We start from the raw sequence: 20,788 nt of genomic DNA on the forward strand, positions 1-20,788 counted from the left end.
TGAGTGGTTTTCGTTAGAACGAGTGATAAAAAAAATAATAAATAATAAATAATAAATAAGAATAATATTACTAGAAAATAATAAAAGAATTAAAAAATTAAAATTTGTGTATGTACACAATAGAAGTTAGTGAATAGTATTGATATTTCTTTTTTTTTTGGTGCTCCGACATTTTGGACTATGAGCGAACAGGCAAAAAAATTAAAGTGCAAGTAAATAAATAAATAAATATATTTATATATTTATTAATATATAATAAGAGAAGAAAAGAAGAGAAAAAAAAAAATTTGAAAGAAAAAATTACTAGACTGAGTAATCATTAATGGCTAGGTAAACATCTAGCGAATTGAAATAGTAGATGCACTAACGACTTCATAATGGAAAGAGAAAAAGAGTCAATTCATATTTCCTTGAAAACAAGTAGTAATCATACAAACATCAGGATCAAGAAAATATAATCACTAGTTTTAAGGAGAGTTTAAAGTAAAGATAGAAAAAAACTGAAATAAATCAAACAAAAAGAGGAATAATCTAATAGGGGAAAGGGCAAAAATAGTTCATATATATATATATATATATATATATATATGTATGTATGTATGTATGTATGTATATCTGTATAGACCAACTTGTCTAAAAGTTTACTTGCATTAAATAGTTTGATAGACTCTCTTGATGGCTCGCTTGTCTTCATAATTTCTTTGCTCTTCTTCATCAATAAATTCAGTCCCATGCGTCAATTTCCATTGTTGTTTTAAAAAGCGAAGACCTTGGGTGTTGACACCCAACGTCTTGCAAGTCCTGGAAAGATTCAACCTCAATTGTTCCTTAACAGCAATCAACTGATTCTTCAAGTTTGGATCCTTTTGACTGATCAATTCCTTCGAATTTGAGGAAACAACGAAAAACAAAACCCTGCATATGAGCGAAAGATTGGTGACATTCTTTGAAATATTTTCCTTGTTGGTCCAAATCTCAATCATTTGGAACAACTTGAGACAATAAGAGAATGGTAACACCAATAATGCATCGTCAAATTGTGAAGGTTTGATCTTGACAAGTGTATCTAGTACATATTGTGGCCCCGTCATGTTCAAGGCCAACAAGATAGCATTTGGAGTTTCCCGAACTGCATCCTTGTGGCCAGCTTTTACTTGCGATTCATAAAGTTTGGTCTTTTCAAGATCCTCAACACCCAAGTCAAGCGCTTCCATTAATTTTTCACCAGCCTTTAATGTCTCCATCGTCTGCTTTGTCACTCTCTCAACTTGATCATTACCACCTTCCTCATCACCTTCACCGTCCTCACCCCCATTATTTGGGTGAGCAGGTTCCTCGCCTTCAAGTTGACTAAGCAACTTGTTTTCATACATCTCATCCAACTCCTTTTCACGCTCTTCTTCAAGAAAGACTTGGTCGCTAGTAGCAGACCAGAGCCTAATCGAGTGATCGTGTGATGTTGAGCACATAAACAACCCATTTCGACTAATGGCCATACACCATACTTCACTTTGGTGCGCGGGTAGCTTCTGAATGCACTCAAACTTGTCCCCGTCCCAGTACTTGATCAATCCATCTTTACCACTTGAAAAGAAATTGTGCGAAGTACCAATAAATTTCACATTCATAACCGAGTCCTGGTGGGCAAAAATTGACTTGTGGCAATCACCGAAATCAAGACCCCAAATCTTGATGTTCTTATCTGCTGAAGATGTAATAACTAACTTCGAGTCAGCCGAGATATCGATTGATAGCACTGGCAACTTATGGCCAAATAATGTGAGATATAGTTTCAATGAATCCAAAAACACAACTTGGACATTATTGTTGAGAAGAGATATAGCAAGGTATTTATCATCCGGCGATATTCTAACACACAAGACATCTTCGTTTAAATCCAAAGTCTGGGTGTGTACAAATTTAAGTTTATTGATCACTGAAGTGGTTCCAGGGACAACGTCTTGAACAACTTTTAAATTCCAAAACTTGACACACTTGTCATTTCCACCTGTGACCAATGTTTTCCCATCTGATGTCAAGTCCATGGACCATATAGCGGCACTATTATCATCTGTTCCTGTATTCAAGCTGTGTGCCCTCTCTACTCTGTCTACTAAAGATGAAGTAGTCAAATCATAAAGCTCGAGATCTCCATTTTTGAAACCAACAACAACCAACGAGCCACCAGGTAAAAATTTACAACACAAGGCATACCCACCTTCCAATGTGAAGGATCGTATCACATTGTACGTTCTGGTGTTCCATATTCTCAATTCCCCGTTTGAAGCTGTGGCCAATAGCTTGTCATCCTCCGGTGATATGTCCATTGCTCTAATATCAAACCTGTGGCCCAACTGTTCAATCAGATAAAGCTTATTGGCTTGTACATCAGTAGGTTGCGCTTTCTTCAAGTTTTCAGGTGTGATTAAAGAGTCGTATTCAATACTATTGTTTGTTGAAGAAATAAGGATATCCAATTTTTTCCCTCCAGTACCGGCCCAGTTGCAGGATTGGATTTTTGAAGAGGCCCTAATTGTTGCAAATTGTGTTATAAGCATACTGATTTCAGAATCTCGTATAGACTGCAAAATCTCTTCATCATCCATGCCTTTATCCTTTAATCTTTTCATTCTTTTACTTATACCTTTTTTCATCTCATCTTCTGATCGTACTCTAAAAACTTCGATGGTTCTATCGGCATTTTGTATGGCAAATAACTCTACTAAAATGCCACCTTTTTTGATATTCTTGAAATGTATCTCATTACCACGGGCCCTGCTTTGCTTTTCAAACGAGCCTCTCTCGGTAATTTTCTCCCCGTCATCAAGTGCAAGATCAATAATCCATACTTTTACTTGGTCTTTGTTTCCTGTTGTCAAAAGAGTGTCCTTCGTTCCATTCACCGCCATAGACCAGCATTCACTGCTGTGAGCCATGTGAGTCTCTATACATTGTTGGCTTTTTAATTCCCACAACTTGATCATTCCGTCCCTTGAACTACTCAAGATATAGTCTTCCATACTATCAATATCATTTGTGCTATCGTTTTGTGATAAAAATTGCACACCAGAAATGGGACCCTTGTGGCCCTTTAATTTGAACAATCCTGATTCTCCAACAAGGTCCCATAGTATAATGCTTGCGTCATTGGAACCACTGACTAATCTAGTACCGCTTCGGTCAAACTTGAGCTGTGAAATACTCGATTTGTGTCCTTCAAATGTCATAAGCACCGACTGCGAACTTACATCCCATATCTTGATACTACCATCGGCGTACCCGGCTGCAATCAAATTTGTGGGGTGATGGAAACAGAGGTGTGTAACGGGACTGGGAGCCACTGTAGTGCTCGAGTTTGAAGCACCCGGTGTCAATCCATCATTGAATCTTTGCAAAAGCTCTCCCGTCTTGATATCCCATATTAATATTTCTTCTAACCCAGATGTTACAGCTCTTCCTGCTGATGTTGACGACTGGGTCTCGCTGGGCGGTAGCCATAATATATTTGATTGTGAGGTGATGACACCAAACACCTTTTCCTGATCGTATCTACTATACGACTTGACCATTGTCTATTTATGTGGGTTATATAACACTTTAAGTTTGATGATAGATCTTGATCTGTGTTGTCTGAAAAAAAAAATTACAAGATGGAGAAAAAAAAGAAGAAGAAAGAGATAGGATGAGAAATACTTATTGTATAAGCATTATACTCTCTTTCATGAATATTTAAATTTTCAGATGCCCTTGTCCGATGAGGTCGCGCTCGCAAAATTCAAGAGACCCAAATCTAGAAGTTCTCCCAACTACTAGTTTATACATACACAGCCATATACGCATACATTGATACATACAATGATACATACATTGATACATACAATGATACATACATTGATACATACATTGATACATACATCGATACATACATCGATACATACATCGATACATATATGTGTGTGTTTGTGCCAATTTATTTGTAGACAAGTATGTGTATACACATTATGATAGGAAATAAAGAATTAAATATAATTAAGCCTAGACAAACAAAAAATTAAAATAATAATAATAGTAATAGTAATAATGGAAGAAAAGAAAACAAAAGCATCACCAAAGGAAAAAAGAAACATCTATAAATATGCAATAACGGCTCCAAAAATCAAATTAGCTATCACCAAAATATAAGATGATGGGGCATTGAGCGGCAATCCTTCATTGTGTTTGCTAGAAGTAGAACTAGAGCTCGATGAAGAGCTTGGTCCTGAACCTGAGCCTGAGCCTGAACCTGAACCTGAACCTGAGGTTGCGGTACTCGTGGCTGTAGATGACGTATCAGTATTTATTCCTGTAATTTCGCTCAATTGGCCTACACTTGAAACAGCAGCCGCTTTTGATGGGCCTCCAGTCCAGCAATACTCGTCAAAGCATTTTTTACAATCATCACTTTGCTCCTGGCCAAATCGTTCTTGCTGTCTTCTGATAATAGCACATCCTACACAAGTGAGCCACTCTGAGTCATCTGTCAAATTATTCCTCGACATCACTTCAAAGCCATTTTGTATAGTGCCCCATTTCTCTTCATCTTTATAGGAAAGCTTAAATGTTGAAAAGTTCGAAAAATACGACTGGTTAAAGTTTGAAATGTAAACAACTAGTGGCACATCAGTTGAATTGATGTCTTTATTTCCGTGCCATGCAATCAAACTATCCAACTCCGAAGCATTGCAGCCAAAAAATACTGGTTTCGAATGAAGATTTTCATCAAGAAAACCTTCAACATCAGGAACAAATGGGAAAGGCGTACCCTTCCCTTGAACAGAAAACTGTCTTTTGTATGTTTCCATAATGGATGTTCCATTGGGCCAAGCATCATCAGTATCTGCGGAATTGTCAAAGGCAAAAATTACGTCAACATCTCTAGTATTTTGGATCAATGGATAAAACGGAACATTTTGAAGATCTTCTCCACCATCCACCAAAAACAAGGTATCATTGTTAGCTATATCGGATGAGTTCCCGTATGGTGACCCAAAAAATGGATTTGGCGAATATGCAGCTATATCAGCTTGCTCGTAACTTAAGTCCATCAACAAATCGGTCAAAATGGATTTGATAACACTGTTTATATCATAATTACCCAACTGAAGAACAATTTGGTTGAACAATGATGATGATGTGCCCATAATATAGCCTGAATTGTCAAAGTTTTTCACGCAAACATTGGAATTGTTTGGGTTGCCGCCATCAACACTGGATCCCAAATACTCCACATCTGTGAACGCTTTTAATGAATTGTCCCATGATCCCAATTCGTACGCAGAAATTTCCACCACCGTACTATTTTCATTTATAATCAAGGTATTGGGTTGTCTCCCATTTGCAACAACCAAAAAATACGGCATTGTATGATCCTCAAAGTGTGACATATTACGCACGCTGGACCATGTAACATTTTCACCGCCACTTTCATCTTCAAAAAATTGATGCGAAAGTGCTCTACCCCAAATATCGGTGATTGATGTATCAAATCCCGCACCCAGTTTTGCTAACACTGCTTGTCGCAAGCCATAATAGTAAGCTATGGTTTTGTCAATTCGAATACCGCTAGGATTCAAAATCGAGTCTTCAAGTTGCCAAATGTCTGAAGTACCATTAACGATATCACCCACAGAAAGCCAATTATTCATCACTAAACTCCCTACTAACCAGTTACCACCAGATAAACCCGTCAAGTACGTAGCTGCCTGTAGAAGCCCACCGACCCCGTGGTCGTTGGAATCTGGAAATCGACCATCCGTGGCGAGTAACTGTCCTGCCCCACAAAGCATTGCTCTATATCCACCTCCACTAAACGCTAAGCCTATTGTGATATTGTGCTCATCGGCATTATCATTGACAAATGACTCCGGATCAAAGCCCGAAATGTCGGCACGTTTGAGGAAGCTTATTAAATTTTCATTCGTAATTTCATGTCTTTTCTCAATGTAATTTTCCTCGTTATCTGAGATCTTTGTAGCCTCTCTAAGTAAAGGACCAGAAGGGCACGTCGCATTGTAAGGAGCGTATGGGTTTGAGTCATCGGTAGCTGCTGCGCCTGTTTCCGTAGCTGAGCCGCTAGCACTACTTCCACTTTCATCGCCACCTCCTATGCCGAACCCGCTTAACAATGTTTGATACCATGCTTCACCATCGCCAGATGAGGTTGCAGTTGGCGAGTTATCCCCCGTTGTTTCTGTGGCTGACGATGAAGAAGATGAATCCCCCGAATCAAAGGGCCAAAATGCTGTTGTAGGGTACATTACAGTCGCCGCTATGCTTAGCACGTGGATTAACTTCATGATTAAATGTGTATTTTTATAAATATCAATTTCCTTTTAATGGTGCCCTAACAAACACAGGATATCCTACACTGATTGAACCAAAAGCTGATGCGGATTGTGTAGGTGCAAAGATGTGGATTTTTCAGAAATCTGAATTGTTGGAAAAAAAATAAAATAAATAAATGGAAAGGTAAGGGAAGAAATGAAATGAAAAGCCCTTTAAGTAGATATTTTGTTTTCGTAAACAGCTAAAAATTCTGAGAGTTCCTAAGCCTCAGGATTATCTAATGGTAGGCTTAAAGAAGGAAATGAAACAAAGAAAAACAGAACAAACACTATTTAGCTGTCCAAAATGGGTATGTGTATGTGTCTCTGTGTGTGTATACTTTCTTTTTCAATCCACGTAGACAGAATAGTAACAAATCACTACTATTTCTCCCAAATTTGTTGCATGTAGATATAAATATATATATATATATACAGTTCAACATCGATAAAGTGATTAAAAGGGTTTCCTCGTGCCCCATCTCCGAGGATAAGAATTTAATACGCACGGTGGAGTTATTGATGTCCTAAATAGGCAAGAGCAATCTTGAAATCCTTCCTCTGTAATACATCAAAGTTTGTGTAATATGTGTTCTTAATTTATATATAGTTGTATATATATATATATATTCTATTAATAGCCTTCCTTCCCCTCCATCCTTATATCCACTCACCCTCCGATTTCAGACATTCAAAAAATGAAAATGAAAATATTAAAACAAAAAGGAAAAATTAGGCGACAAAAAGTACAGATGCTACTCTAATTTAAAAGGGTCCTTTTCAAAATATCTATAAATTTTTTTTTATAACTTGAAGTTTGCTACTTAGGGCACTCCATTATTGTCTCTTTGTTCCTTTCACAACTGCTGGAAGCATACCACCAGTGGGTATCGTGTAATTACGATGGTTAATGGCGAGGATAAATGCTCGAATGGTTCCTGCATGGGTAGTAGTTGAAATAAATATATTCTCCTCGGCCTCTTTTTTATCTACTTTGCCCAGTTCTTTATCACAATCTTCGTTAAACAAATCTTGTAAAAAACCCATGATTCTTAAAGTTTGTTCTATCATCGTCTCCCTCTTATCAGTTTTGAAAAGTATATCCTCTTCATCGACTATACCGCCCTCAGTTTCAAATCCGTATTTGCCAAATCTTTCGTCTATAACTGACTTTGGAGATCTTTTGTCGCACAAATTCTTTCCAATTGTCTCCCTAATCTTTTCGAGCACTTGTGGATGCTTCGCTTCTGGTTTTAACCCATCCCAGGTGATCTGTAATGTTCTACAAGACCTTTGTAATGGAGAAACGTAAAATTTACTAGGTATTGGAGCACCTTCTTTCAACTCATTTTCCCATAAATCATGATTTTCCTTGGCTTGTGCCAAACCCAACTCGGTCAATTCTGGATCTGGTCCATATTTGATACCGTTATACTCGCCCAATTTATGTAATTCTCTATTCCATTCATCAAGACCATATTTGGTCACAATCTCGTTATGGTACCCGTTTCCGTGTCTTGCCAAAAAAATCAACTTGTACTCAACGTTATCTGGAGCATTCTTGTTTAACTCAACCAACTCAGAAATAATTGCTGGCCACGATTTCAAACGACCCATATGGTCAGTAGCATAATTGAAGTTTAAATCGTCAGTTTTTGGGTCACTTTGCTTAAAGAAGCCGTGAACAACTTCAAAATCCCACGGATACTTCAATTGACCATCGGAATTCCTTTCCAATCTAAGTTTATCCCACAATTTGTAGTACTCTTCTTGTTGAGCTGGATCGCCATGAGCATCTTTGTAATCGTCTTGAGTAGGAATGAGAAGTGACATTGTTGATGAATACGAAAAATGAAAAATCAAGAAAAAACAGAAGAAAAAGGAAACCTAAAGTGTTATGTTCCTTATAGAATTTAAGAAGAAATTCGAAAGATGTCTTGAAAATAAATGACAATTGCAAAGCAAACTACAGTAAAAAGAAAATAGAAAAGAAGAAAAAAGGAAAAAGGAAAAGAAGAAAAACAGAAAAACAGAAAATAGAATATAGAAAATTGAAGAAACATAATTTGTTGAAAAATGTGCAATGATACCATTAAGCATATTGTTCACGGAAGATCTTTTGTTTACCCTCCACCATTTCCGCCCTCTTTCTTCTCGATCCCCCACGCGCCTCGTGGCTCACCTCACCTCTATTGGTGCTGGAAATACTGGGAGAAAGAAGGAAAAAAAAAAAAAAAAAAAAAAAGAAAAAAGAGGCTGCACTGTGCAATTTTTCCGAGATTCCAGCGGAATCTGTGAGGAATCTCAGAGACACAAAATCGGTCCGAGATCATACTATAAAGGAGTCTTTGGTGAAGGAAATACAAATCTTACAAAAACCTTTTTTTTTGGTTCTCTTTAATCTTTAAAATTCTACACAACTATCATATTCTTACACCCTCTTCTTCCATCGCTTCCTCCATAATTCTGTCACCTATTCACTCACTCACTCACTCACTCACTCACTCATCCATTCAACGACCCTGTGCAGATTTTTTAATCTGGAACTTGGCTAAAATAGGAACATGATCTGATGGGAAGTTTGCATCTGGAAACCCAATACAGTTCGACGCATACTCTTCATCAACTTTACCAAGGAGACCTTTGACACCTAATGTTGACGTTGAATACCATATATAATCAATATTATCAGTAAACGCTGGTGTAAGATTCGTAAATGGTAATTCACCAACTGGCTCATATGCCGACTTTAACTTGAACGGATGGTGGAAACCCGACTCGGTGAATTTGCCATAATCTCTATCAGCCATGTCCTCGTGACTTTGTGAGGAGCCCGTGGAGAATAATTGATATACGGCAGATTCCTTAACCGAGTTAAAATCACCGCAAATGACGAGGGATGAGTTCTTCACTTCCTCCATTGACGAGGTATGCTGGTATCTCTTGATTATACCCTGCAACTCTTCCAAAAGTATACCAATCTGTAAAGTCTTGACATCATTGAATGCTGGATCCCAATGTAAATGTGTATTGACAAAACATATTTTTTCACCAGTCTCCTTGTGTTGTAAATACGAGATTAGTGCCACATTATCTTTATTCATAAATCGATTAAAAATATCCTTTGTCTTTTTGTACTTCTCGGAACCCATGCAAACACTATTGTATTCAAAGTTTTGTTTATGCACCAATGTAAATTTGTCCACCTTGTAAAAAGTTGCACAACCGTCAACTTTCTTTGAGTCGTTTTCATTCATGGTTTTAGACCTGGTCTTGTTAAGAAACAAACCTTTGTAACCTTTTTGTGACAAAAGCGGGAGCCAAAATTCTGTAAATGTTCTAGTTTCAACTTCTTGCATACATATAATATCTGTGCCATACTGCAAAATCTCCTTCTCCAATGCATTTCTACGATACTCCCAATTCAAAGCCCAAGATGGGGTGAACTTGTACATCTTAGGTGTGGCATAATGCTGACATAATGTATTGTACGAAAGCATGGTGAACAGATTGGAAGAAGAGTCATTATCCTGTTGGTTATACACCTCGTGTGAATCCACAATTTCTCCATCATCCTCCACCTTCAACCACGGTCTTGGCTTTGGTGTCTTTAGCGTAGTTTGCTGGTCTCTCAAAGTAGCAATGAGTTCCTTTGTTCCCTTTTCGGCAATTATGTTCGCAATTTTCATGTCTATTGGATTTCCTTCAATCCCCAAGAACAAAAGTTCAATCAAATTACCAAACGAGTTGGGTAAGGTTTTTATATTATTGTCAAACAAGTAGAGAAATCTTATATTAAAACAAAGCCCAAGCTCGGAAGGAAGTTCGCTGATTTTGTTATTTGACAAGTCAAGAACTCTTAAACTTCTCAATTTACTAATAGCTGGTGGCACCGATGTCAACTTGTTATTGTTCAAGTATAAGGATTCAAGAAAATCATAGTGAAACAAATTGGGTGAGAGCTGAACTAAGCCTTGACCACTTAGATCCAATTGACACCACAATTGCCTACCTTTAGTCTTTAATCTCATACGCTGTTCCTCCATTGAGTCTTCGTCTAATTCCTGCGATACCTTCTTGTTATGTAGTAGTGCAGAGTTTGATGCAAGTGGTGTATCGCTATTGGCCAGGCTACTTCTTTTTTGTCGTTCCTCCTCCTCTTCCGCACTTGCAATCATTGCTCTGGTGGCCTCGACCAAACTTATAGACTTGGTATCGCTATATGGATTCTTCAATTTGCGTGAGTTTGAGGCATATTGCCTAGCGTATGAATGCGGTATTTTTGTAGCTCGTGATATCTGGCATAGCTGTTCTTGATGTTGCCAATAGATCGTATTTGGTGTATCCACCATCAAATTATTGGCGAGACCATTAGGGATGTTATTTTTCAAGTTCACTGTTGGCAATTGACCAGCTTGCATCTGCAATTGCTGTTGAAGCTGTTGCTGCTGTTGTTGTTGCTGTTGCTGCGAAAGATGTGAGAGCTGAGAGAGTTGCTTTTGTTGTTGTAATTGTGGTGGCTGCTGCTGCTGCTGTTGTTGTTGCTGCTGGCCAAAGAATGGTTGTTGAAGATGTGGGAGTTGGCGCGACAAAGGATTTGACTGGTATGGCTGCTGCTGCTGCTGCTGTTGTTGTTGTTGTTGTTGTTGTTGTTGCTGTAACTGCAGGATCCCGCCAATCAATGAATGTGCCGTTGCATTCAGTTGGTTGCTTTGGTTATGCAGAAATTGCGGAAAAAACTGTTGCTGTTGGTTTTGTGCTTGTGGCTGTGGCTGTTGCTGTTGCAAAGACGATTGATTTCTTTGAAAGTTGTTTGGAAACAAGTTTTGGTTTAAACCATCATTGAAGATCTCGTTCGGTTGAAAGCCTGCTCCCAATCCAGTTCCTCCCGTGTTTTGTGGCTGCTGTTGCTGAGAAGAGTTTTGCAGTTGTTGTAAATTGGACTGGCCCTGGTGAAGTTGTTGCAACAATATTTGTTGAGCTTGCAAATTAGACTGTGGTTGGCCCTGGACTTGTGATGAGTGCTGAAACTTGTTCCCTAAATTCATGTTTCTCTTTGATCTCTATTCTTTATCTGATGGCTTATGGACTATGGCTTATCACAATGGCAATGATAGAGCAATTACCTTTTCCACAAATTGTCTCTATTCAAAGCCGATCCAGCTAAATCTCTAAGCTTGTTTTGTTAAGCTGTTTGTAAGTTTGTTGGTTTGTTGTTGGTATGCTCTTGTCTTTCTTATTTGCGATGAAATCAGCACCTATTGCGACAAAAGCGATGGAATGAGAAAACAAAACAAAGTTTGAAATGAGCTGCTGGAAAATCCAATGCCCCAAAGAATAAAATAAATAAATAAATAAAAAACAAAAGGAAAAGAAACCAAAAGGATTAATGAAAAGAAGAAGAAAATTTGATTGTAAAAACGTGATTAAATTCTATTTCTTTCGATACGTCTTGATTTGTATTGTTGTTTTTGTTGTTGTTGTTGTTTATTATTTTTAGTGTTGAATTTTACTCTTTAAAACTGTATTTTGCTGATTCTTTGATCACTTCGGAATTTTTTCGATCGTTGAGAGTGAGGGAAAGAGAGAAAGAGATTGTGTGTGTGTGTGTGTGTTTATGTTGATGTATCTATTTGTATGTGAGAAATGGAAGCTGTGTTGATGATGGGAGAAAATTCTACAAACGCACACGACCCACGTCTCGATGTCGCCTCATACAAACATATATACAAACATATATACAAACATATATATATTGCTCTATAAATTCTTATTACAATTCCTTCACATGTTAGTATCGGTAACTTACCTCTGCAGCTATTGGGATATGGTCTGATGGGAATTGGTCGTTGGGGAACCCTCTAACTGGTAGGTTTTTGCAATAATCATTGTCTACCCCGCTTATCACTTTGTGCACATGAATATTTTCACTAACAAAAATGTGATCTAGGACATCAGCAAATGATGGTGCAAAACTGGTGAAATTGAGCATATTAGTATCCTTTAATGTTTGGTAAGCACTTGATAGGTTGAATGGACTTTGAATTTTGCCATTGTGATCAATAAGTGCGTTGCCTAATCCATAATTTTTACCTGAAAATGATTTTGCAGTTGTAAAATCAACTAGACCTTCGCTCAATAGTCGGTAGACATCTGAATTGAAGTTTGAATTTAGGTCCCCTAAAAAGATTACTGAAGCGTCTTTGTAGTTTTCCTTGATGTAATTTTTCAATTCAGCTAAAAGTAATTTTGTTTGAAGGACCTTGACATCATTGAACTGGGGTGACCAGTATAGATGAGTGTTTGTCACATAAACAATCTTGTCTGTATATTTGTCGTGTAATTTAAGTATAAGAGCCACGGTGTTTCTCGGTAGTAATCTCGATACAAAGTCCTTTGTGAATTGGAATTTTGTTTGGTGTTTCATCACTAGCTTTGCAAAGTTGATCTTTCTTTCATCCAAAACTTGAAACCTTTTGGTGTTGATAAAAATCCCCACTCCGTCAATTTTTTCGCTGCTCCTTGACTGGTTTATAGATGATTTTTGGATAAAGAAGCTTTCGTACTCACTCGTGGGAAACAGTTTGCTCCAGAATTTTTTGTATAGGAAATATTCCATTTCCTGAAAGCACATGATATCACAATTCATTTGCTTAATAGTTTTGTTGATTAATGGAAATCGGTAACTGTCCCAATCGAGGTATTCTTGGGGTAGTGATTGGTAGACATGTGGCCACATATAATGTCGTAGTAACAAATTGTATGACATAACGGAAAACCTCAGCTTCTCGTCGTGAGCATCATGGTCACCGTGTCTATTTTTGGTATCAACATTTATGTTGATGTTGATGTCGATATCAATGTTGGGGTCGTCTTTATTCTGTTGTTTCTCAACATCGACATTAATCCATCTTCTGTATTTCATTGCGTCATAGTCTTCAAAGGTCATTGGTGTGTTTGTATTGTCAACGATAATGCCTGAGTGGTGCGAGTGGCCTGATACTGTTTTGAATGCAAAGGTATTGATAAACTTGCGGAATTGGTGGTTTAATGCAAATTGCGTGCTGGTGGTGGTGGTGGTGGTGGTGATGCTGCTGCAGGAAAAACTATTACATATACTACTACCAATACTATTAATAAACCCGATACTACCACCCAGACGCAAAATCAATAGTATCATCGACACGAGCACGCAAGCACAACTTCCAATAACAAACCAGTACTTTTTTGTGGAGAAGGATAACAACTTGTGCTGAGTTTTTAATACTTTGAAGACCTGTGAATGATAAAAGTAAAAAAAAAAATAAAAAAATAAAAAAAAAAAAAAAAACAGAATAAGAAAAAGAAAAAGAAAAAAAGAAAAAAGAAAGAAAGCAAAAAGGAAGAAGAAGTTGGTTTATTCCTAATCAAGTTTTTCTTTATATTCTGTTGTTAGTTTGTGCTTATGGTTTTTTGGCTTTGGCTTTGAGTTTGACTTTGAATGTTGGTTTCGTTTTTGCTGTTGTTAAAACTTTGGTGCGCTTAGTTGCTTCTCTTGACGTAATTGTAGTATAAAAAAGGATTATTTCCTCCTAAATTGCCGAAAACGTGTGGGCAAAAAGAAGAAGCACAAGATTTATGCATAGCCACCAAAAAAACAAAAAATAAAGGCTAAACAATTAATGCTATTATTAATGCGAATGTTGTTGAATGGTTAATCAATGAATGGTTAGTTAATAAATGGTTGATTGATAAATGGATGATTGATAAATGGTTGATTGAATAATCACATGTGCGTTGGGAACTATATTACACGTCAAGGATTCAAAGAGGAAAAGAAGATGATTGTTATGTAAATATATATATATGAAAAATAAAATAAAAAAATTTTTTTAAAAGAACAATTAGATTTGTGGGTGAACTTGTACCTTCTATATCCTCACTTACACTACCACCATCTCCCCAATTTCTTACTTTTTTTTTTTATTTTTATATTTCTCCACCAATCGTCTATCAACACAGAGGCTTTGTCACGTGAGTGTATTTGTAATTACTTTGGAGCACTATTTGGTGCAACTTTATCAGTACGAAAAAAAAAGTGTAATGTTTTCTCTCAAGCTTTTTTTGTTTTTTACACAACGTTCAAGAAATGAGTAGCAGAAGCAGCTGTTAGATGTGATTATTAATATGAATGTCCTGTATCAACATGTTACAATTTTGTATTTTGCTTTAGTCTACTCCTCTCTCTTTGAAGTTTGTGAATTTTTTTTTTCTTTACTTTTTTTACTTTTTTTTGTCGGGAAATGAAGCAAAGAAGGATATTCAAGTAAAGATAACAACTAGAGTGCAAATTTTTGTTTTCTAAAAAGAATGGAGAACAAAAGAAAGAGCAAAATAAAGATTGGTAATGTCGAGAGGCACATACTTGTATTTATGTTTACATTAATATAGATGGGCTTTTTTTCTAGGAGGATTTTTCATAAAGTCATCTAAATGCACGGGTTTTAACATAAAAAAAATGATTAACCCCATTCCTGCCAAAGGCTTAGTCAACAGGGTTTCATCATTGAGGTTCCTTGCATTCTGTCATCCAGAATACCGTTTCTTGCCTTGACTTGACTTGACTTGACTTCTGCCACTTTGTTCTCTCACTTTGAATTTCTTATGTATATCTTTTTTTTTCTTCTTCTCTTTTCTTTTCAAGGAATTTATTCACTTCTTTTCTTCGTTTGCTTTTGGGGCGGTTTTTTTTTCTTTTTCTTTTTGTTTTGTTTTTTGATGAGATAAATACTTTGATTTTGTGGCTCAGAATTTGGGGGAGAAAAAAAAGGCATTTGTGATAAATGGGTTGTAGTGCACTAAGCAACAAAATGATACAAACGCGTCTCAGTATTCCTAATAGAGTATAATTATAGCTTGTTCCACATTTTGTTGAAAATGAAACAAATAATGAAAGAAGACAGAAGACAGAAGACAGAAGACAGAAGACAGAAGACAAAAGACAGAAGAACAGGAATAGGAACAAGAATATGATGATGGTGCCGATGATGAGTATCCTGGCAGTAGATGGATATTCTCAGCAGAATCTTTACACTGTGTCACCTGTTGTTGCAGAGAGTAAGAGATGCGAAGCAAAACAGAAGCTGCAACAAGTAGGCGATAATAATTAACAACAGTCTGTGACAATGTTCTGACAGAGAACCCTTGGGATTCTTTCTCCCCCCTTTCCCCCCTCCCCTCCCCTCCTCCTCATAACATCGTAACCTTCTCTCGAATGAACTGTATGCTATCGTTAATGTGAAATTTCTCTTTTTGTACCCCCACCATCTCTATCTCTATCTCCTGTCCTCTCCTCCCACTCCTCCCTCCAACTTATTTTGCATTAACACTTCCACATTCCTCTCAATTATGAACTCCAATCCTTTTTACACATAAAAATATTGTTTTCTGTTTTTTTATTTAATTTAAATTTATTTTTTTTATTTTATTTTATTTTCTATTTTCTATTTTCTATCTTTTCTGTCTTTGTGGTTGAAAGAACAATAAGGTTTTACACGAACATCACCAATTTGTGTGCTCATGGCATGCCCATCCCACCAATCTGCCCCCCCTTTCAGAGCAAAACACATACCCACCCACCCACACACATGTATATATACATATATACATATGTATTAAAGAGAATGTGAGAGAAACAAAAAAAAACAACCGAGAAACGGCTCTTTTGTGAATACTCAAATGGTTGGCGAATTTTCACAAACTTGTACAATAGTGTTGAGCGAGGGTGAGTGTGAGTGTGAGTGTGAGTGTGAAACATAGAGTCTACTTTTGTTTTCAACAAATGTTTCAATATACTACAGAATTATTGAGTAATTGAAACAGATGAACAACTAAGGCGAGGTAGAGAAGTAGTAGTCGTTCATGTACAGAGAGATGGAAGAGCTAAAAGTGCTAGAGAAAAATAAAATAAAATATTCTATTCTTCCTTTTATGTAGAAACCAAAACGAATATAATAACAACTATAAACACTCGTCTTACATACTCTTCAAAACAACTTCAAAGTTGTATAAATAATATATATATACATGCTGAGAAGAGATGTACAAACTGTAAATAGAAAATATAAAATATAATAAATAAAAATAAAAATCAACAAAAAAAAAACCCGTCACTTACCAGCGTACCAGCTTACCGCAACACAAAAGGACCTTTATGAGAAACAAAGTCTAATACCAAATTGAATAATATTTTTTTTTTCTTTTTTTTGAATACAGTTCCTAATTGCATTATAGCTATAGTATATTGGTTCAAAATACACACATATACAAATACAAATACAAATACATATTGATATATTTACATACATTAAATACTATCAGTGCTAATTTCTTGAGACTTAGACGAGTAATTTTTCTTTTTCTTCTTTCTTACAACTCAATATATCCACCAAAATTACATCAACAGTACCTAAGACATTCCTTTATCTGTTTTATTTTTTTGGTTTCCACAAGAAGAGGTTATCACCAATCCGATTACATTACCTTGTAATTTCAAACTCAGATTCAAATTTAGATTTAGACTTTGACATTTACTGCGTTTGCTAGACCACCAACACTACTTCTACCACGACAACAACAACTAGTACAACAACTAGTACAACAACTAGTACAACAACAACTAGTACACTACCACCATTAAGAAAATATGACTAGTGTCTACACGTCCGATTTCAAAAATCATAGACGAGCACCACCACCACCAACACAATCACGCCAACACCTCACAGGTGCTCAACGAAATGTACTGAATAACAGTATACTGGCACCAACCAACTTTGTGTCGTCATCGTCAACACCATCAACATCATTACCACCACCATCATCATCATCATCATCAACATCATCAACAACAGTAGCACCAACTGCAATAACTTCAAACTCTTCCTCTTTGCCATTTGGTGTAACCCCACGACCAATAGAAGTCAACATCAGCTCAAACAAACGTCAATCTGGCTGGGTCCACGTCAAAGACGATGGTATATTCACATCCTTTAGATGGAACAAACGATTTATGAATATCAACGATCGAACGTTAAATTTTTACAAAGCAGAACCAAGTCCAATAGATAAACCCATACCCGACTTGTCGTTTCCCTTGAACTTGATCAGCTCAATACAGTTGAAACCGCAAACTGGCCACAACAAAACAGCACAATCTTTTGAAATAGTACCGAAAAGCAATGGCAAACCCATCCTAATTTCAATAAAACATAGCAACGACTACTCTGATTGGTTGGATGCATTTGCAGCCAAGTGTCCCTCAGTGCCAATCGGCCAGTCATCGTCAATTATCTCCAATGGAATTTCATCACAGTCATCATTGGGTTTCAACTTTAAAAATAGTGGCAACGGCAACGGCAATGGCAATGGCAATGGCAATGGAAATGACTATGGAATTGGAAGTGGTGGTTTCAATGGCAATAACAAAATACGTTCTAATAATTCTTTAGCATCATCTTCCACTACTTCCTCAACATTGAATGGAGGAAGCGCAAATGTATCTGGCCCCATCAATTTCACTCATAAAGTCCACGTTGGATTTGATCCAGCTAGTGGAAATTTCACTGGCTTACCAGAGACTTGGAAAAGTCTCTTGCAACACTCTAAAATCACAAACGAAGATTGGAAAAAAGATCCTGTGGCAGTGATTGAAGTTTTGGAGTTTTATTCAGATATCAACGGAGGATCCAACAATGGGACACCCATGGGATCACCCATGATCAACAATAGCGACAGGGTATTGGGAGCTCCAGACTACAACTCCAATTTACAAGAATGGACAAAACCACCATCTAAAAGCAATGCATCACAATTCAAGCCAAGTAGAGTTGCACCAAAACCACCTTCTAGACAACAACAGCAACAGCAGCAGTTGACTAGCGCATCCTCATCGTCATCTTTAAACAACAAATCTACTTTTGCACAAGAGAAAAACTTTTCGCCATTGAGCAATATCCTCAGCAAGGCAGAGGAGTCGCCATCGCATCAAAAAGAAGATAATCTAATACCAGTAAGACGAGCACCACCGCCTCCGCCTCAAGCATCATCGTTATCTTCCTCTTCCGCTTCCGCTTCTGCTTCTGCCTCTTCTTCTTCTTCTTCTTCTTCAAATGTGCAAGGAAGTCTGTTGAAGCAACAATTTAGTTCAACATCACTGCAGCAGCAACAGCAGCAGCAGCAGCAATCTTCTTTTGCTGCCCCAAAACAAACCCCTCCAACGCTACCTTCATCATCAGCTCCTTCTAACTCCTCATTTAACAAATTGGCTAATCAAAACATTCACCCTGATGTCAAGCTCAACAAGATCAATCTATATGGTACAACTGGCAAAACCTCGCCTACCAAGACATCCTTATTACCTCAAAAGCAATTGAACAACAACAATAGTGACTACAATTACAATGAGACTAAATCCTCTGCTTACAATGACTCTCTTTTGAAAGGTCCAGCGGGAGCAGCGCACCTGGTGACTAAACCACTCAATCCTTTAGGAGATTCACCAATTCAGCCATTGCATTTGAAACCCAAAACACAACAGCAGCAGCAGCAGCAACAAGAACAAAGTGCTATTGAAAAGCCCAAAAAGGCTGGTACACCAGTGACTCAACCAGCTACCGGCCCTGCTCCGATCAAAACAGCTAAGCAATTAAAGAAAGAGAGGGAGAGGCTCAATGACTTGCAAATCATTGCCAAATTGAAAACTGTTGTGAATAGCGCAGATCCTAAGCCATTATTCAAGATAATCGAGAAAGCTGGCCAAGGTGCAAGTGGTAATGTATATTTGGCCGAGATGATCTCCGAGCGAAAAAAAATTGCGATAAAGCAAATGGATTTGAATGTGCAGCCAAGAAAAGAGCTTATAATCAATGAGATCTTGGTGATGAAAGATAGTCAACACAAAAACATTGTCAACTTCCTAGACTCGTATTTACGCAAGGAAACGGAGCTCTGGGTGATTATGGAATATATGGAAGGTGGGTCATTAACGGAAATCATTGAGAATAATGATTTCAAATTGAGTGAGAAGCAAATTGCTACAATTTGTTTTGAGACATTAAAAGGGCTTCAGCATTTGCACAAGAAACATATCATTCATCGTGATATCAAGTCGGATAATGTCTTGTTGGATGCACATGGTAATGTTAAGATTACTGATTTTGGTTTTTGTGCTAAATTGACGGATCAGAGAAATAAGAGGGCTACTATGGTGGGGACACCATACTGGATGGCTCCTGAAGTTGTTAAACAGAAGGAGTATGACGAGAAAGTCGATGTGTGGTCGCTTGGTATTATGACAATTGAGATGATTGAAGGTGAACCGCCTTATTTGAATGAAGAGCCATTGAAAGCTTTGTATCTAATCGCGACAAATGGAACACCGAAATTGAAGAAACCAGAGCTTTTGAGCAATTCAATCAAGAAATTCTTATCGATATGTCTTTGCGTTGACGTGAGATATAGAGCCACTACAGATGAACTCTTAGAGCATTCGTTCATTTTACACAAGTCGGGTAAGATTGAGGAATTGGCACCATTATTGGAGTGGAAAAAGACTCAGCAATTGCAACAGCAGCAGCAAAGGGAGCAATCAGAACACCAACAGCAGTATGATAACTGAGTCATGCTACAGGTTTCCAAGTATATATATATATATATATATATATACATACATGTATGTATGCATATGTACACTATGAGTACTTATAATGAACATTTTTACTTAACTAATTCAATGAACTGAAATTTCGTATTCCAAATCTATATATAATTAATAATTAATTTGCTTATCGTAGTTTATCTTGCTAACGACAGCAAACAATCAGAAATCATCTAAAAGAAAAAGAGAGTGAGGAAAGAAAAATTTTTCTCTTTCTTTTTTTAGAAAGCAAAAAGCAAAAAAAAAAAAATAAATAAAATAAAAAAAATAAAAGAAACAAACCAAAAAAAAAAAAGCCAAGAAGAGGATTCAACTGGTTCTTTTTTTATTTTTCTTAACTTTCTTTTTTTTTTAATTTATTGTTTCTTTTGACATATTTTTCTTCCCATTTCAAGATCAAAGAAGGTTTTAAAAAGATAGCTGCAAAACAAGGTCGTTATACACCAACACAGTACTTCACCTAAAGTTTTATACCACAACCATCAACAAGACTTCAATATACCACTAACACGAATACAACGCAATCGATAGGTTAATAGGTTTCTTCACCATTGCTTTATTTTTCTTTGAAATTTTTTATTTTTTTTTTTGCATTAGTTTTCCTTCCCAGTATTTCATAAGTAAAGGTCACACGATGTCAAGCTGACATCGATATCAGTTTATACAAGTCATTTTCCAAAAGTATATTTATTCATTCATATATATCTTCTTTTCTAGATAAGAGAAGAAC

General features: G+C 36.9%; 6 protein-coding genes across 6 annotated transcripts; 1 reads left to right on the plus strand and 5 right to left on the minus strand. All coding sequences in view use genetic code 12, as the record gives it.

Moving 5' to 3' along the window:
• Positions 1-650: 650 nt before the first annotated feature.
• Positions 651-3,569, minus strand: DIP2 (beta transducin; the record flags this gene model as incomplete). Its single annotated transcript, XM_001527809.2, has 1 exon — positions 651-3,569. One exon carries the CDS (start codon positions 3,567-3,569, stop codon positions 651-653), a length of 2,919 nt encoding a protein of 972 aa, XP_001527859.2.
• Positions 3,570-4,127: 558 nt separating this feature from the next.
• PLB3_1 (Lysophospholipase 3) lies at positions 4,128-6,335 on the minus strand (the record flags this gene model as incomplete). Its single annotated transcript, XM_001527810.2, has 1 exon — positions 4,128-6,335. One exon carries the CDS (start codon positions 6,333-6,335, stop codon positions 4,128-4,130), a length of 2,208 nt encoding a protein of 735 aa, XP_001527860.2.
• An 864-nt stretch (positions 6,336-7,199) lies between these two features.
• On the minus strand, positions 7,200-8,195 carry PMU1_1 (putative phosphoglycerate mutase pmu1; the record flags this gene model as incomplete). Its single annotated transcript, XM_001527811.1, has 1 exon — positions 7,200-8,195. One exon carries the CDS (start codon positions 8,193-8,195, stop codon positions 7,200-7,202), a length of 996 nt encoding a protein of 331 aa, XP_001527861.2.
• A 680-nt stretch (positions 8,196-8,875) lies between these two features.
• On the minus strand, positions 8,876-12,110 carry CCR4 (Glucose-repressible alcohol dehydrogenase transcriptional effector; the record flags this gene model as incomplete). Its single annotated transcript, XM_001527812.2, has 2 exons — positions 8,876-11,425; positions 12,105-12,110. 2 exons carry the CDS (start codon positions 12,108-12,110, stop codon positions 8,876-8,878), a joined length of 2,556 nt encoding a protein of 851 aa, XP_001527862.2.
• A 43-nt stretch (positions 12,111-12,153) lies between these two features.
• Positions 12,154-13,311, minus strand: PVL30_000375 (uncharacterized protein; the record flags this gene model as incomplete). The annotated part of the gene is made up of 1 exon (XM_001527813.2): positions 12,154-13,311. One exon carries the CDS (start codon positions 13,309-13,311, stop codon positions 12,154-12,156), a length of 1,158 nt encoding a protein of 385 aa, XP_001527863.2.
• Positions 13,312-17,046: 3,735 nt separating this feature from the next.
• CLA4 (Protein kinase) lies at positions 17,047-20,019 on the plus strand (the record flags this gene model as incomplete). Its single annotated transcript, XM_001527815.2, has 1 exon — positions 17,047-20,019. One exon carries the CDS (start codon positions 17,047-17,049, stop codon positions 20,017-20,019), a length of 2,973 nt encoding a protein of 990 aa, XP_001527865.2.
• Between the last annotated feature and the right edge of the window lie 769 nt (positions 20,020-20,788).

The sequence above is a fragment of the Lodderomyces elongisporus genome, chromosome 1 (assembly GCF_030384665.1).
Source record: "Lodderomyces elongisporus chromosome 1, complete sequence".
In the NCBI taxonomy this organism is placed as follows: domain Eukaryota; kingdom Fungi; phylum Ascomycota; class Pichiomycetes; order Serinales; family Debaryomycetaceae; genus Lodderomyces; species Lodderomyces elongisporus.